The sequence below is a fragment of the Bombus affinis genome, chromosome 6 (genome assembly GCF_024516045.1).
Source record: "Bombus affinis isolate iyBomAffi1 chromosome 6, iyBomAffi1.2, whole genome shotgun sequence".
Classification (NCBI taxonomy): Eukaryota; Metazoa; Arthropoda; class Insecta; order Hymenoptera; family Apidae; genus Bombus; species Bombus affinis.
Window position 1 is genome coordinate 12785422 of NC_066349.1, and position 19280 is coordinate 12804701.

Below are 19280 nucleotides of genomic sequence, written 5' to 3' on the forward strand. Positions count from 1 at the left end.
TTTCTGTTTATATAGAAGCAAATAATATATTGTTTGATTGAATGAATATTGTAAAACATTTATCTACTAAAATGCTTATCAATTCTATTAACTATTAACTAACTTTAACTGTAGAATTCTCATTTGTAAATAATTTGCAAGCAGTGTATAAAACTTGCTAATGATTTAATATACATATTATTAAAAATCACTATTTATGGGAGATTTGTGCTAACATGCTTTTGTATAAATATAAGTAAACATCTTAGCAAGTTATTTATTTTTGCTGTTTGTGAAAAATATAAACATAAAAAGAAATATTTATTAAAATATCAAGTAGCTTCCAATTATTTTTTACAGTAGTATTTCATTTATACTATTGTATCCTTATTTTCCTTGTGCATACTTCTAAATTACAATACATAAAATATAATACAATGATATAAAATTGTAATATTGTAATTTTTTAATTACAGCAATAAATAAATCCAACCTATATCTATAAAATTCATGATATGAAATTGTTACATTTTCGAAAAGAAATATTTGTCAATCTAAAGACAACAATATTATCGTAAAGCTGTTAAAACTAATTTAATTAGTTATATGCAGTTGTATAATTAAATAAATAAATGTACATAGTCGTATAAAGTACAAAGATGTAGGTTAAGCTGTTAAGTGTAACATATGATGATGATAATCAATTTTATTTTATTTTATTATAAATTACTAAAGTTATTTGTATAATCACGATTTATTAAAAGACATCGTATCTTGTAAACTGGAACTTCATCATCAAAATATAAAGAAGTCAAATTTTCAAATTAAATATTCAGCGCGTGATATTTGAATCTCATAAAAGCAAGACAAATACGCTATACATACATATAATTGCATACAAAAGATAGGCGTAAGTACGTACATACATTATATAGGCAGATTTTGATATTTATCATCGGCTGAATATAGGTTGAATATTATATAACTTTTCGAAATTCTTAACATATATTTCACTATATTTATCCATTTTTTGGTAGAGTTCTTTTATTAAATAAATAATATTATAAACAGAAAACAGCACATATGACTATGAATTATTTTCATAATAATTTATTTAGAATTTATTGTATCAATGTACTATATCATATATCATTTACTATACTTAACTATAAACTTAAATATAAGAACAATGGTATAGAGTAATATTTTTCAAAAAATACAGATAGAATTGAATCTAAGATTTGATTTTAGTACGTAATTATTCTAATCCTGGTTTGTAGTTATTTATATTTGCCGCGTTGACAGAACAAAAGGTAGCATTGAGTGTGCTATCTAAAAGACGTTGAAAATTTCGTGACTTGTATGAATTGTATGCAGAACAGACAGGCAGGCAGTAGAACAGTGTGGTTTGTCGCCATTTTGTTTATTTTCGCGTAAAAGAAGTCTGAAAGACTATCATCGAAGCAGATCGTCCTGCTTCGTCCGCGAAAAGATCAGCTGAGTGTATCAGTGATCAGGTTAAAAAGCTGGAAACACTGTACGAAAGATTTGGTTGTAAAGGTGATCGTTGCCAGAGGCTGAATGAAATAGTAAGATCGAAATATAGTAGATTGGTGGTTTGCAAGAAGTACGTAAGTTTGACGATTAGTAGCGCGCCGGTCCCGCGGTGCGGAAACCGTTTCTCGGATCGGTCGAGAAAGAGCGAGGTGGTACAAAGTGAAAAGTGCGAGGAAGATAGATTCGAGAATAAGGAGAGAAATAGTCGTGGCGACAAGAGCAAAGACAACGTAGAAATTACGAGGATATCTCGCAAGGGTGGAATATATGCTGTGGGCGTCCCCCGAAAAAGCGGGGGCACTTGAGAGCTGCAGAAATTGGTCTCATCGCAAGTAAATATCAACCATTGTCGAGTGGCAAAAGGACGTCGTTCTCGAGTCGTAGTAGTGACGCGAGCCCGGTTGCAATTGGAATCGAACAACTAAATCAGCAACATTCGCTCGAGCAAAAATCTTCCGTCCCTGACGAGAATAATCAGCCCGTCGAACGACAACAGTCCATTTTTACTCGAAACTCGTCTGCAGTTGCATCAGTTAAATTAACTTCAGAAGTAACCTCGACGGCGGAAGCCGCCTCCGAGGTTCCCGGCGCAATCAAGACGACCATCAATATCGGCATTGCGATGAACCACGTTAACGATCAGGAAAATCTTAAACAGCTCAACCTGGCACCGGTTCAGGTCAATGAAGTCGAGGAAATGGATACACAAGAAGGAGGTACGGGTTACCTTCATCTGTTTCACTTCATTGAAATTTTTCTAGTTTTTTCTATTAGTTTCATATGTTTTGATTTTTGCCATTAAAGGTTATGGGAAATTATTTCGAACTTTATATGTTGATACGAACATTTTACAGTGAACTTTTTTACGCTTGTACGTATTTTAGTCAAAAATAGCGTTAATTAGAATATAAGATAAAAGTTATGTTGGTTTTAGAGTTAAAAATATGTGACATATTTATATGATTTCGATAATTTGTGTTATATTATGCTACATTTGGGATAGTTTTGATTCTATACTACTTGATTGGTTTGTTGCATAGTCATGCAGTTTATATATTCAAAAAGAATTAAAATCTATGTGTTGATGTTTATTAAAATTTTCATTATAGAAAATATAGCAATGGGATATGTATCTAATATATATGTATAATACGTAACACACACACACACACACATGCGCGCGCGCGCGCATGACAATATAGTATGTATGTTGTATATAATCACGCAAATTATATTAACTTAACAAAGAAAAGTAAGATTCTAAATATATTTTAAATGTACTATTATTTTTTGTTTCTTTACATATCTATATAAATACTTTAAACACTTAATGTTAAGTTAGTGAATGTATATATATTCTTTTTAACAACTTATAAATATATGGTTATAAGCAGATCTTCATTTGATGAAAACATTCATTTGTTTTCTAATTATGACACAATGACTGGAATTTGATACAGCATTTTTCATCAAGTTTTATGTGTATAAATTATTACATGGATATTTCTGTAAATCACTTTTTTAAGTTTATTATAAAACATTAAGTAAATTTTTTATTTTTATATATTAGTGTTGTGGATAATCTACAATTCAAACAGCTCAAATATACAACATTCCTTTGATACTGTTTATATAATACAAAAATACTGTCAAAAATTTATATATTATATACAAAACAGCGCATAATTCATTGTAAAATGTAATGTTATCCATCTAATTTATTGCTAAAATTATAAAAGCTTTTTTCAAAAAGCAGCTTTTAAAAATTTTGCAGTAATAGATGTCTTAACCTTCTAGAAACACCAAATGATGGTGGAGGAGATGGTAATGATACTAGTCCTATGAACGGAGAATCAGAATTAGCTTGTATAGTTCAAGATCAAGAAATGGAGGAAGGTAGGAGAAAAATATTAAAAAGAAATTTATTTTATTGATGCCACCTTTCTTACAAACTAAACACAATATTAGCATTAAAATCTTAATAAAAGGCATAAATGTTTGCTAACAGTGACAGCTTACTTAAATTTTATGAGTAATTAAATTCGATTATCAATTAAAGGGAACTTAAAAATTGTGGTATATAGATACATATATTAAAAGTTGTTATAAAAGTTATAATAAGTTATAATGAATATAAGTTATAATAAGAATATTATAATGAGATGTAAGTTGTAATTATATCATGCATATCAATTATAAAATGCATATCATTAATTATCATTAATTATAAATCTCAATATCTTTTTATTTAGATGAAGCAAGATCAGAAGCAACATTTCGTTATACAGTGGAAAATCTTTCTAAAATGAAAGAAACCCAGTTGTCACCTCCATGTTATGTTCGTAATTTACCATGGAAAATAATGATAATGCCAAGGTCAAGTCAGACACAAGATAGAGCTCCTCAGAAATCTCTTGGTTTTTTTCTGCAATGTAATGGAGAAAGTGAATCGTCGTGGAGTTGTTATGCAGTTGCAGATCTTCGATTACTTTCTTGTAAGGAAGGACAGGAACCATTTAGTAGAAGTTAGTATATATTTTTATATACTAATATTTTATTTTTACTGAAGATTGTTTTGTTTCATTTAATTTTGAATTTAGTTAATATTATGATTCTGTATTCTTATTTTAGAAATTCAACATCTCTTCTATAGTAAAGAAAATGATTGGGGATTTAGTCATTTTATGACATGGCAGGATGTCCTGGATCCTGATAAAGGTTTTATTAAAGATGATTCTATTACACTTGAGGTTAGTGTGATATTAGATTTTTTTAATCAAAGAGTAATAAAAAATATTTTGTTTAATTTAATGTAAAAATTTATAGTTATTCATTACTTTTATTTTAGGCTATCTTCAATCAAAAATTTTTAAAAATTTCCAATTTTTTGGTTATGTTATAATTTAATTCTCTGAGGAGGTTTATGAAATATTATATAAATATTAAGTTTCGATCCATTTGTTTCATAAATATTTTCTGTAAACATACACGTTTATAGCTATTTTTATAACATTAATTTTTTTTAAATAGGTTCATGTCATGGCTGATGCTCCACATGGTGTCAGCTGGGATAGTAAAAAGCATACAGGATTTGTAGGCTTAAAAAATCAAGGTGCTACATGCTATATGAACTCTTTACTTCAAACTTTGTATTTTACGAATCAGGTAGGTTAATACATTTATGTCGAGTATTTCAAAACTTAAATATTAACTATAATTGTCATTTGTATCAGTATATGTTGTGTATATTATGTTAATACAAATTTCTAAAGAAACATTGATAATGATGGATATTATGAAATTATCAGATTAGCAGAAGTAAAATAAATTTTGTTGTATTTTTTAAACTAGAAACTAATTAATATCCTTTATTTTCTAGATCTTCAACTTTTTGTGATTGTAATATAAATATTTAGGTATTTATCTTTTATATTTCTAGTTACGTAAAGCAGTTTACAAAATGCCAACAGAAAGTGATGATTCTAGCAAAAGTGTTGCTTTGGCTTTACAAAGGGTATTTCATGAATTACAGTTCTCTGATAAGCCAGTAGGTACAAAAAAATTAACCAAAAGCTTTGGTTGGGAAACATTGGATTCATTCATGCAACATGATGTACAAGAATTTTTACGAGTGGTAAGGAATTAATGTACAATAATCTGTAGTATTTTAAGCTTTATTTATCAATTTACTAATAATTGCTTTAGCTTTTAGACAAGTTGGAAAGTAAAATGAAAGGTACATGTGTAGAGGGTACAGTGCCAAAATTATTTGAAGGAAAGATGGTTTCATTTATCAAATGTAAAAATATTGATTACAAATCAACTAGAGTTGAAACTTTCTATGATATACAGTTAAATATAAAAGGAAAGAAAAATAGTAAGTATATGAAGAAATATTTCTTATTAAATACATACAAATTTCATGTTTTGCGTATTATTTATAAAATTTTATATTATGTAAAAATTAACTTTAGTTTATGAGTCTTTTAATGATTATGTGAGTACTGAAAGTCTGGATGGTGATAATAAATATGATGCGGGAGAGAATGGATTACAAGAGGCAGAAAAGGGTGTTATCTTTTCATCATTTCCACCAGTGCTGCATTTACATTTAATGCGATTTCAATATGATCCAGTTACAGATTGTTCTGTAAAATTTAATGATAGGTAAGAAATAACAAAAAAATTATAATCTTAATACATAGAATCTATTTTTCATAATATTTGCGATCTTTATGTATATATACATTAAATTTCATTAAGGTTTGAATTCTACGAAAAAATAAGCCTTGGCAAATATTTACAAAATAAAGAAGCAACAAGTGCAGATTATACATTGCATGCAGTCTTAGTACACAGTGGGGATAATCATGGTGGGCATTATGTTGTATTTATCAACCCAGCTGGTGATGGAAAAGTATGTGCATTTTTTATTCTAATTATTTTATTCTAATTTAGTTAGAAATAATCATGTATTTCTTTTAAACATAATTTCATTCTCTATTTAAATAATTTTAAATAATTATATGCAAATATCATTGATTGTGTATACTCAATTCTGAAACAGTGGTGCAAATTCGACGATGATGTCGTCTCAAGGTGTACGAAACAAGAAGCTATTGAACACAATTATGGTGGTCAAGATGAGGATATGTCTATAGCTGTGAAACATTGTACGAACGCCTATATGTTGGTGTACATAAGGGACTCTGAGCTGGAAAATGTCCTACAAGAAGTCAAGGAAGAGGATATACCTCAAGAGGTCAGAAACGTCCTACAAAGAGAGCTTTCCCAGGAGTTGAGCGACCATGAACGTGACAAAGACGCGACTGACTCAATCAAAGACTCACATACAGAGACTACGACTCTTCGTCCGTGCACGCAAAATTCTCGAAATCCAAATCTCTATATTCATGATTTTTGAAGAGATGGAAAGAGTTGCAAATTGGTTGAATTCTTTTCCAACAAAACTTCCCATTTCTTAAATATGTCTTGAGCTAATTAGCTCATAACATATAAAATCATCAAATTCATAAAACATTACATCAAGTTATATACAAGAATGAAATAAGTTTAATAACATAGGAACGTATTTGAATAGATTCAATATTTTGGATATGTGAATTAATCAGAAAATAATATCTACAAATTAAATTTAATAAATTAATATTTTTTTTAGCACCTATACATACATATATATATTTTCAAATATTTGTTATAAAATTTCTCTTAATATTTTTTAATAACCAGAAATTTATAGCGTTATCAGCTACAGGCTGTTATATCACCAAATGTTGATATTGTATACATTGTGTCCATTTTCAGGTACAGCATGTTGTATGTAATATGTCACTCTTATGTGACTTAAAAGTGTTACGCGCGCATTACTTTGCTGATATTTATTATATATTTAAAAAAGAAAGGAGAAGAGAAAATATTTCATTACATTATATTGAGTTGATGTCTACATGCAAAGATATTTGGTTTGAAAATGACAGTTAATCAATATAAAATGTTGTATTACAGTTATCTAATATGTATATTATCAATAGATTTTTATTAGTTAATGTTATATAGAGATTTGTTTTATTCAAATGATCGTATTTTAATCTTTTTGACAGAGGATTTTTTTTGTATGGACGATTGAGTCATGTAAAAATTAGATCTTTGTTGATTCTTTTAATTTATTTTTCTCGTTACTTACAAATTTTATATTAATTATATATTAGTTGATTGAAGGTTAAACAGCTATAATTAATGTACGCGTTGCACTTCAGGTACTATACAAAAATTGAAATCGGGTTGGCATAAAATCTGATTATTAGGCTATTATCGTGGTGAGCCTTAGAATCAGTTTGAAATGTTTATTGTAATAAATATTGTATAATATTATACCTAAAAAAATAATTGTATTGTAGTATTCTAAAGCTTTGGGTAACAAATGCACAGACATATCGCAGAATAGGTTGAAATGTGTGAATAATTATAACAAAAGTACAGGCAAGAAAGACTTATTAGTTAATAGAGTGAGATAATTATTCAAAATCTGATTTAAAATAATGAGTTTTAACTCATGAAATAGATAATGCTGTGGGAAAAAGAGAAAATGAACAATAAGTAGGATTTATTAATGTCTGCTTCTTCCTTAATACGTCTTCTAAGGTGTATTTGTTATTTAATGAAGATCGTTTAGTGAGTGAGGTGAAATGTGATTTATATTATTAAATCTATGATTTTCATGAATTAACACTTTGAATCAACGTTAATAATAAAATTAGGATATTGAACCTTGTAATGAGGTCTGAATCAATTAATCGAGTCGTTAATTCATTAAATTTTGTCAATGTTCATAGTCAGTATGACCATCAACAGATGCTATCTATTTATTTGTTGTTACGTATTAATAAATAGAAAAAATTCAATGCCTCATGAACAAAGTGAATATTTCATAATAACTATAAAATACCTATATATATATATATATATATATATATATATATATATATATATATATATATATATATATATATATATGTATGTATAATATATAATATTTATATATATATATTAATATATATATATTATATAATATATACTTACTCTTTATCCTAAACATAAAATGAATGAAAAAATATAGAATAAACTGTTGAATGCTAGAGAATTTCAAACACTAAAAATCATATTAGTTAATTTGTTACCATTTTTACTTTTTACTTGTTAAAAATGTAGCTGTATTATTATTTAAAACATCCGCATGACAGTAATTCAATATGTAAAGCATCTCCACACTACTATAGTTATACATTACATTCTTTTTATTATTTAGCATAAATGATGGTCATGTATTTTTGTAAATATTCATAGCACACAGGTATGATAGTCTAAGATCTGCAAATATCAATTATTAACATTGTATGATTCTTGATTTCAAAGAAATATATAATATAACATTATGTTTTATATTTTAATCAAAATGTAGTAGACAAAACGAAGATAATAGAAAATTTATTTTAAAGAACTATAAAACAAAAATTTAGTACATTTCATAAATCATTATTTAGTTATTTAAAACATCATCCCTGTGTAAAAATTTATTAGTATTTTATATATTTTATATACTTTCTAATTGTTTGGATTAATTTGAAGTATGTTACATGAAACCATCATTTACAGCTGAATAATTTTCATTGTGTAATTGTTTGACTTAGTAGTCTGTATTGCGGCAGATGAACAAAATTAAAATTATATAAAGGACAAAACAAAATTCATTCTTTTGATGTTTCGAATACTATTTGTTCTCGAATCTCAAAAGCATGATACTAGCACACTGCTTTTCTAAAAGATTAAATTTTAGAAGACAGATGAGGAAAAATTACCAATGAGATGAATTTAGTACATATATGGATAATTTTAATTTTGTTGGTCTAGCTGGTGGAGAGGCTGCAAGAGGAGAAGAGGCTGGAACAAATACGAAGAAAGGAAAGAACAGAAGCATACTTATATATAACCGTCAACGTCCTTCTTGAGGATAATTTTGACGGTCACCAAGGGAATGACTTATATGATCCAGAGCATGCTTTGTATCGTGTATTTCGCGTACGTAAGCAGTGTACCTTGCACGAGTTTCTCGAATTGCTGAGTGATAGCTTGGTAAGTGTTGACAAATTTTTCATGCTATTACTCTCATCATATTGTATTAAAGTATGCTACTATCGATATTTTATTTTATCGATATTTTTAATTATTTGATATTGAAATATTGGTGTGACTTCATAATATGTGCTACTAATTGGTTATATATTATATTATTGTGATCATCTACGAACACGGTAGGTGATTAAAAAAATTGTACTTAAAAGTGAAACAACTATTTTATCAAATTGAAGGATTATAGAATTTAAATAATTAATTTTATGGGATTTTTTTCTACAGAAATATCCAATAGAACAAATTCGTTTATGGCCATTGAATGTGCGTTCAAACCAGACTTGTAGACCAATGCCAATTGAATTAGAAAATGACCTACAAAAATCTATTTACCAATGCGCGGAGAACCCAAATGTTTGGAACGTGTTTGTTGAACTTGTTCCTCCAGATTCTGATCTAACAGCATTACCACCTTTCGATAAGGACACCGATGTTCTGCTATTTTTTAAATTATACGATCCCAAAAATAAGAAGATTCATTACTGTGGACATCATTATATGCCTGTCACAGCTAAAGTCCGTAAGTTTCATTTTAAATAACTTCCTTTCCTTAATTTAATTTTTTACTATAATGTTATTGTCAGAGATTAAGAAACAAATTTATATAGTATAAAATATAATAGATTTATATCTTCATAACAGTGGAAAATAATTGTTATCACGGTTTTGTGCAGAGGAACTTATACCAATCTTAAATGAAAGAGCTGGTTTCCCACCTGATACAGAATTGGCTCTTTACGAAGAAATCAAACCAAACTTGGTAGAAAAGATAGACAACTTAACAGAACCATTAGAGAAAGTCCTTGAGGAATTAATGGATGGAGATATAATCGTTTTCCAAAAAGAGGGTGACAATCAAATGTATGAGCTTCCAACATGTAGAGAATACTTCAAGTAAGTTGAGAAACATTTGTAAAATTTGATATTTATACAAATATCTTTATACAAAAATTTTTGTTATATTTCAGAGACCTATTTCATAGAGTGGAAGTTACATTTTGTGATAAAATAATTCCTAATGATACTGGTTTTACAATGGAACTTTCATTAAGAATGACATACGACCAAATGGCAAGAGCTGTGGCACAGAGACTTGGTACAGATCCTTATCTTTTGCAATTCTTTAAATGTCAAACGTAAGAATATATATAATATATAACTTTATACAATTTTATATACTTTTATGCGTCTATATTATATATACAAATATTTCTTATTACATTTGCAGCTACAAAGATTCACCTGGTCATCCACTAAAATGCACATTTGAAGGTTCGTTGAAAGATTTGGTTTCTTATTGTAAACCTAAAGCAAAAAAGTTATATTATCAGCAACTTAGTATTAGAGTGAATGAACTCGAAAACAAAAAGCAGTTCAAATGTATATGGGTTGGTCCGTCTCTTAAAGAAGAGAAGGAAATTATTCTTTATCCTAACAAAAATGGAACAGTAGCAACATTGCTGGAAGAAGCTAAAAAACAAGTAGAATTATCAGAAAACGGATCTGGAAAATTAAGGATATTAGAAATTAATTCTAGTAAACTTTCGCCTGGTCCAAGGGAAGATGTACCTTTAGATAATTTAAATACATCTGGCACAAAATTATACAGGATAGAAGAAATTCCAAATGATGAGTTAAATTTAGCAGAAGATGAAATGTTGGTTCCTGTTGCCCATTTCCATAAGGATATTTTTTCAACATTTGGTATTCCCTTTTTCTTTAAAATCAAACATGTAAGTGTATTAAAATATGAAAAGATGTTTTTTCAAGTAAATATTTTAATTTCATAATTTTACATTGTTTGTATTTTCGTCGTTTATATGCTTACAGGGTGAGCCTTTCCCAAAGATGAAAGAAAGACTATTGAAGAAGTTGGGGGTACAAGAAAAAGAATTTGAAAAGGTAGGCATCCTAATCTAATTTTATTTGATATTCTATGAGAATTCATAAAAAAACTTTGAAGTTTAAGTTCGCGGTGGTGACGATGGGTAAACCACACTTTATTATGGACTCGCCAGAGTACTGCATGGACCTTGCAGATTTCCGTATTCATCCAAATCAAAGTAAGTGTTCAAATAAAAAAGATACAAATAAAAAAAAAATACATACACTCACACACACATGCATATAAATACAAACGTCAACGTTTTGATAGAAAATATTAAAATAGGTGAAGTAGCGAATAATTTTACAGTAAAAACTTTAAATTGACGTTGATGAAAAATAAATTTTGTAGTTTATCCATTTTTAAACGCAGGCACATCGCCACTTAGGCCTTGGCTCGGCCTAGAACACGTCAACAAAGCGCCAAAGCGCTCTCGTATCAACTACCTCGAAAAGGCCATTAAAATTTACAATTAAATTTTCATCACACGAAGAAGAATGAAATTAGGCAGCCACTCATATAATTTATACGACTCTATAGTAAGAAAGCGACGTTTGACATAGGATGGTTGGAAATGCGTTTATGTATTCGGTTCTTCAACCAGATAGTGCGCGGTTTTAATATTATGATCATGTTAACAAAAGGTAAATCTACGCTTTGTATACGATGGATTAAGAGACTGTAATGAACATGCAATGATATTTTATACATCATGGAAGTTCTCCCTTTCGAATCGACAGGGATTTTACGTAATGGCTGGATCAATCATATATACTGATGATTGATTCCACTATATTGCAACAATGGATTCTATCTGTGAAATTTGTAAATATTTTGTCATTCAGTGACAGTTATTTAACAAATATTTTTGAAAGCAGTGTTTTTCATTGCTTTTATATCTATCAAGAGTAAGAATTTATTTAAAAGCATATTTTATTACTAAGTAAAAAAATGCCTTTGTGTCAAGAAACAGTAAGGTATTTATAAATATAGCGCATTAGTTTAGAAAAGTATAATTTTTTTTAAATCTCGGTTATTTGATCCTGCCATGTAAAATCTTTGTAGCTGAATATAATGAGACCCAAAGAAACATTATGTACTGTTCTACGTGATGTAATACTTAACGCCCATTATCACAAAAGAATTGTCTACATATTCCTGTTTTATATTATATTCAGGATGTTTGAAACGCAGGCATACAATTACTTTTTATAACCTGCTTCATATTTCTTCGCAAAATAGCAAAACATTAACATCTTGTTTATAGATTCGTTGCTTATTATACTTTAATTGAAGGGGAATGTAATTAAATAGTACGAAATTGTTGCATAACAAAAATTATTATAAAATACTTACAAGATAATTCATAAATAAAATTTTCGATTTGCTTTCCAAACACCCTGGATCTTTTTATGTTTGAGTATATTCTTTTTTGTGTGTGTTCTCTACATCTTTTCCTATATATTTTACTGGGATTCTATGAAATTTGCAAATATCTAACAGTAGACTAACATATTAATGAAGCAGTTTCAATTAAAATAACAAAAAACTGAAAAAGAATGCATCAAATGTGGTGAATGTTGAATTCACTCTGTGCTATGAGCATAACTATATGGAATGCATTGGAAGATAAAAGTTGTTGTTTAAAGAAAAGTGTTATTTCACCATTTCATTAATTAAGCCTTTGTTTTTGTTTTATTAAACATTTCATAGCTTTGTTCTTTTTTTTTTATTCTTTGCATACACTCTACGCACGATAACTTGCCACGATATTATTACTAGATCTCTTATTATTTATGAATCATCTTTTATTCAACATTTTCTCCTCTCTTAACTGTGATTATAATCTTTCTTCGAAACGTTTAAATCCATGGCTCCACAATACCTAAGAATGTTACTAAATGTTGAAAAAAGATGGAGCAATTTATTCAATTTATTTAATAAATAAATCTTTTTCTAAGAGAATAGTTTGTTGCAATTATTAAAAAATAAAGAAAGGAAAGAGTTTTAAACTTTAAAAGAACTCTTTAAATAGGTCAAGTTAATGATTTTAATTCGAGCTAATTAGCTGTTAGTCTATTAGAATAATAAATTGCTGCAGCTCAATTGGAGCGGTAATTTATATCGATTGAGTATATAATTTAAAGAAATACGTCAAATGTAGCTCTTACAATGAGTATGTATTATTCACGATGTCACATGTTTTCTAGAGCGTATTTCAACATCGACGAATAATTACTATGAATCGATAATACATAAGAAATTTATGCGATGTGCAGTAATATTTACGAAGACTGGACATGCTAATTGTGAAGATTGCAATATTTTGTAAACCTAAACGTGATTGTACAGCTAGTTTGACTAACTACAGCCGTAATTTTAATCATGTATATGCTTGCAAATGTTTCGTTATAAACATGCAACTTGCAGTCACTTATTTTTGTTTTCGGAAATAATTTTAATATATGTTCTGTTAAAAAAATATAGACAGAAATTCTTAAATAACACATTTCATTACGTGATTTTGAAATGAACTTTCTTTGTTCTCTTTTTCTTTTTATTTCTTTTTCAATTCATAAGATTATTAGAATCATGTAAAGATAAGACACTAAAAGGAAGTACATATTTTTTAAACATTGGAAAAATTGAAAACTTCATTTTTCTTTTAATTAAATTATATACAAAAACTTAATGTTTAATTTTTTGTAAAAATATTAGTATTCATAACTAGTTTTCCTGAAAAAAGTAAAGCGAAAGTTTTAATCGAAGGATGTCATGAATAGAGCATATGTATTTACCTGGAAACATATGTATTCATTATGAAAATATGAATTACACATTTTACTAAATATAAATATCAATTCCGTATATTAGTTGTATACATATACATTTTATTGTTATGTTCCTCAATGAATACTAACAATAACAATGATTTTAAAGTTGGAGATAGTATGAATATCACTTATGACGATGTTGATAGTATCTATGTATTTTTTGCACTAAATCATATGAAAGTTATATTTGAAAAGAATTATTTAAGTTATTGTATTATAATAAAAAAGAGAAAAGCAAACGAAAAAAAATATCAAATTTACATGTAACAAATAATCCGCGAAAATATGCACTTCTGATATATAATATAATGCTTGTAATTAATTGTAATGCTGTTTCTGTTTTTGTACAGCTAATATTGTAGCAGCTGCTCAATTGTGATTGTAAAGTTCATCAATAATTTTTCACTAATTTTTTTCTAAGCAAATAAAAAGCAAAATACACACAATAAACTAGACTATACAGAATGCATAAACAAGATAATAAATAAGAAAAAGAACATTTTATGAATTTATTTGATTATCTTACTTCACATGGTTTTAGTGTGACATATTTCAATTCGTTTTTCTTCATACGTTTATTTTAATATTACTTTCTTTCTAAGAATTGAAATAATATTTATATTAGAACAATGTTATTGTTCAACATTATATTAACTTATTTAAAATTATATAATGATACTAAGTACGAAATACTTGATTAGAAAATTACATTACAAGAAAAATTCATTGTTAAGATAAAATATTGGATATAAACATTGTATATAATTAAACCGTTTTCCTTTTTAAAAGCGGTATTAAATTTAGCGGATAGGTTAATAGTAACATTAACGTATAATGCAGATATTTTCTATCATTTCATGATTCAATATTATCAATATCTTCTTCAAATACCCTTTAATTCTTTTGACATACAAATTTAAAATAAACTTAAAAAATTTCTGACTAATATTATGGATAAATATTTCTGGATTACTTTTTATTATTATTACTTTTACTTTTAATTATTTTAATAGTAAAAAAATGACAAAAGAGGAAACATTTTATTTGTCTTTAAATGACATTTGTCAATCAATAGCACGTTGTGTTACTTTAGTGGACTGAGGACAAATATTATCAAATCATATTAAATAAAAATACGACTTCTACTTAGCAGATGATGATTTATATATAACGAAATTTAATTTTTCTTCGATTACCGGAAATTTCCAGGGATGCTAAATATTAAAATGCCAATAATAAATAACAGAAAGAAGCAAAATAAAAAATGCTGTGTGCGAGTATAAAATTGTTATGATAATCTGTTTATCACGACAAGAAATTAACTTGTAAACATTTTTTTGGAATGAACATATAATTAACGAGTAGTTATTACAAAGTACATATATACAAGTGTATTATAATCTCTTTAAATAAATTGTTAAATTTTCAAATGTTTGCCTTTTTAATTGTGCAATCATTTTCATGTTTATAATGCTCATCCAATTACGAAGTGGTAATTACATAAATGTTTGTGTCTTAGAAATTTCGTCATAATTGTAACAACATTAATTTCCCGATGTAGTATTATTGTTTGCTAAGTTATCATTAAAGATGAGAAGGAACAATCTATATGACAAAAATATTTAAAGTTTTTGTAATATGATAAGAAAAGAACGTTTAAACGGTTCTGATAAAAATGTCGAGTGCATTGGTCGCTAAGAAATGTGATATATACGCTATAGACTTGCGTGTATTCGAGGAAAGTAAGTATGTCGATAGTGAATTACATACTTTCAAAGCAGTATTGCTTATAGTAAAACTGTAAAATCTGTTATCGTTATTTCTTATCAGGAAAACATTTAAAGCATGTACTAAGTTGCATTGCAATTCAGTGAAATATTTCGAACTGAATAATTATAAAGTGAAGTTAAATGATCGAAGAATTTTAATTAAACTGGTACAACAAGGAAGTGTCTAGGTCTGTTATATCCTTTATAAAGAAAGGCCAACAACAAGAAACTTTTTTAATCGCTTATAACAGTTATTAAAATATTTCAATTTGATAATTAAAATCAATTTCAGTTGTCCTAAAAAAAATGTTTAAAATATTTTATTGAATTACAAAAAATTCGTTTTCTATTATATTAAATTTATACTACATCTCGTATTACTACGTATCCGATTTCTTTATAAATTAGTAATAAATAGGAATCTTATTTTTTGAAACATATATCTTCATGTAATAATATAACACTTTTTATTTGAAAGTTGAGTATTTTATTGAGGAACAATTTTACATTGCTATATAAATTAACAATTTCAAATATTTTTTTTATCATTACATATCATTTAAATCACTTCTCATAGTTGAACAAAACAATTATACTTAAAAATTACGCGCGTGTACATTACATATATCAACGGTTGAGTCGTTGAAGTTCTTTTCCTTTACAATTTTTAGGTTAAAGAATACAACGCTAAATGCGTCAGTTACAATAAATATGTGAATTACTTAAGAAATTTCTAATCACCTTGTACATTTCATGAACTTTTGTATATATATGATTTAAGAAACTATTTGTTATAACAATGAATTGGGCAAATTTAAATCGGTACGGTTTTCGATTGGCTGACAATCTGTTAATCAGCCGTACGCAGCATATAAAAGATCGTGTTCTTCAAGGGCTATCAGAAGTCTTCCAAGATTCAAATCCTAACGTGCATTTTTCAACCACGTGTCGTACACTTAAACTCGTGAGTGATTGTAAAAGTTATTTCTCATAATTAATGTTTGTTTGCACAATTAGTAGTAATAATGCTACTTTTTTGTATAAATAATATTTTATGCAGTTTTTTTTATAATTATCTTATATATTTAAATTTTTTTTTATAATTATTTATAATTATCGCTGTATATTATATTCAATTTATTATTTTATTATTTGCATAATAATTAAATAAGCTGTACAAAAATGTTTATATATTTATATATTATATTATATATTTGATTATTAATGTATAATTTCTGTGGACAATTTTTTTATTTGCTAAAATGCTTCTAAGAATCTATATTATATTTATTTAAATTTAAAAAATATTAATCAAAGTATTCATAAGTAATAGAAATAATTGAATATAAATAAGTAATTAATAGGAAATAGTAATCGGAGAGTCTTGTATGTAAAACATATATGCCTCTTGATAAAGAAAATCTCATTGTGTCATGCTATACACAAGGTTATCAGTAAAAACACTTTGAACTTTATCAAGATAATAAAAAGACTAATAACTAAACACTATTTTGCAATATCCCCTGCAGACTTAAGAAATAAACAAGTATATATTCAGGAAATAGAATAGCATTACTCCAATAAATTGTTTCTATTATACGAAGTAAATGATAATTATATTGATAATGTATAAAATAGACACTAAAAAGCTTTGAATTTTTAATTATATAGCACATGCCTGAAATAATTTATAAGAATGTCTGGGAAACAGACCCAGAACTTTTTGAATTAATGAAAAAGGAAAGAAAGAGGCAAGAGTCTGGTCTTGAAATGATTGCTAGTGAAAATTTTACATCTCTCAGTGTTTTGCAATGTTTAAGTTCTTGTCTTCACAATAAATATAGTGAAGGCCTTCCTGGTCAGAGGTATGTTTCTTATAACTTACAATTATCATTATCTTTTAAGGTATTTACATATTTATCAATTGTTAAAACTGTCCTTATATATTTAGATATTATGGAGGAAATGAATACATTGATGAAATTGAATTGTTGGCACAAAAACGTGCTTTGGAAGCATTTGATTTAAATCCTGAAGAATGGGGTTGTAATGTACAACCATATTCAGGAAGTCCAGCTAATTTTGCTGTCTACACAGGTTTAATTGAGCCTCATGGTCGTATAATGGGTTTAGATCTTCCTGATGGAGGACATCTTACACATGGTACCACATAAAATTTTCATACTAAACATTATAAGCTATGCTATTATAGATGTTAAAGTTTTTTGTTCCAATCTTCTAGGTTTTTTTTCTGCAACTAAAAAGGTTTCTGCAACATCAATATTTTTTGAATCAATGCCATACAAAGTTAGTCTTGATACTGGTTTGATTGACTATGATAAGTTAGCTCAGCAAGCAAGTTTATTTAAGCCTAAAATTATAATAGCAGGTGTTTCCTGTTATAGTAGATGCTTAAACTACAAGCGATTCAGGGAAATAGCAGATGAGAATAATGCTTATCTATTTAGTGACATGGCTCATGTATCAGGATTAGTCGCAGCTAAATTAATTCCTAGTCCATTCGAATATAGTGATGTTGTATCTACTACAACTCATAAGACTTTAAGGTAATTGCTAGCAAATATTGCTTATTGATAAATAGCTTCTCATTTCCTTATAAAAGAACATTTCTTTGTTTATCATTACTAGAGGACCTCGTGCTGGTGTTATATTTTTTCGTAAAGGAGTCAGAAAAATTGGAAAAGATGGTCAACAAATTATGTACGATTTGGAAGATAAAATTAATCAGGCTGTATTCCCAGGACTACAAGGTGGACCTCACAATCATGCAATTGCAGGAATAGCTACAACAATGAAACAAGTTAAATCACCAGAATTTCTTCAGTATCAGAAACAAATTATAGCTAATGCAAAGAGACTATGTTCAAGACTTCAGGAGCATGACTATAAAATCAGTACAGGTGGAACTGATGTTCATATGTTTCTTGTAGATTTACGAAATAAAGGCATTACAGGAGCTAAAGCAGAAAAGATTTTGGAGAGTATCTCCATAGCTTGCAATAAAAACACAGTGCCTGGTGATAAAAGTGCATTGAATTGCAGTGGTATCAGACTTGGTACACCTGCATTAACCACTCGTGGTTTAGTTGAAAAAGATATTGATAAAGTTGTTGATTTTATACACAGAGGTACTTATGTTTTAAAATAATATCTTAGAATAGAATTGAAAATATTAAAAGTATACAAAAAATATTCTTTGATTCTAATTTCTTTTAGGGCTATTACTTGCTAAGGAAGTGTCTAACATTTCTGGTCCTAAACTTATTGACTATAAAAGGGTATTAAATACCGATGTCAACATAAAGGCAAAGGTTACAACTTTAAGAGAAGAAGTTGAAACATTTTCTAGGCAATTTCCTATTCCCGGTTTTGAAGAATATTGATGGTATAATCTTGTTATGACATTATAAATATTTACTTACATGACTTTTTGTATTGCATTCATTTTTTATTAATTTTGTAAAAAAGAATAAAATATGTTTAAAGGAATTATGTTTTGTAATTATTCATAAGAAACATAAATATATA

General features: G+C 27.5%; 2 protein-coding genes across 5 annotated transcripts; both read left to right on the forward strand.

Annotated features, from left to right (window-relative positions):
- The first annotated feature begins 1746 nt into the window (after nucleotides 1-1746).
- Nucleotides 1747-14461, forward strand: LOC126917454 (ubiquitin carboxyl-terminal hydrolase 7). Of its 4 annotated transcripts, none has more exons than XM_050724327.1 (18): nucleotides 1747-2252; nucleotides 3334-3432; nucleotides 3789-4061; nucleotides 4168-4286; nucleotides 4567-4701; nucleotides 4976-5170; nucleotides 5242-5413; nucleotides 5511-5703; nucleotides 5800-5953; nucleotides 6104-6298; nucleotides 8965-9186; nucleotides 9469-9763; nucleotides 9918-10137; nucleotides 10212-10379; nucleotides 10472-10976; nucleotides 11074-11145; nucleotides 11207-11306; nucleotides 11480-14461. In XM_050724327.1, exons 1-18 carry the CDS (start codon nucleotides 2159-2161, stop codon nucleotides 11602-11604), a joined length of 3336 nt encoding a protein of 1111 aa, XP_050580284.1. In that variant the 5' UTR covers nucleotides 1747-2158; the 3' UTR covers nucleotides 11605-14461. The 4 variants fall into 4 exon arrangements, with proteins under 4 accessions (XP_050580284.1, XP_050580281.1, XP_050580280.1 ...); XM_050724324.1 differs by having other exon boundaries at nucleotides 2009-2252; nucleotides 11501-14461; XM_050724323.1 differs by having other exon boundaries at nucleotides 2009-2252; nucleotides 11213-11306.
- Nucleotides 14462-15737: 1276 nt separating this feature from the next.
- Nucleotides 15738-19241, forward strand: LOC126917462 (serine hydroxymethyltransferase). The gene is made up of 7 exons (XM_050724353.1): nucleotides 15738-15919; nucleotides 16513-16695; nucleotides 17403-17596; nucleotides 17683-17894; nucleotides 17974-18298; nucleotides 18381-18880; nucleotides 18969-19241. Exons 2-7 carry the CDS (start codon nucleotides 16531-16533, stop codon nucleotides 19133-19135), a joined length of 1563 nt encoding a protein of 520 aa, XP_050580310.1. The 5' UTR covers nucleotides 15738-15919; nucleotides 16513-16530; the 3' UTR covers nucleotides 19136-19241.
- Nucleotides 19242-19280: the final 39 nt, after the last annotated feature.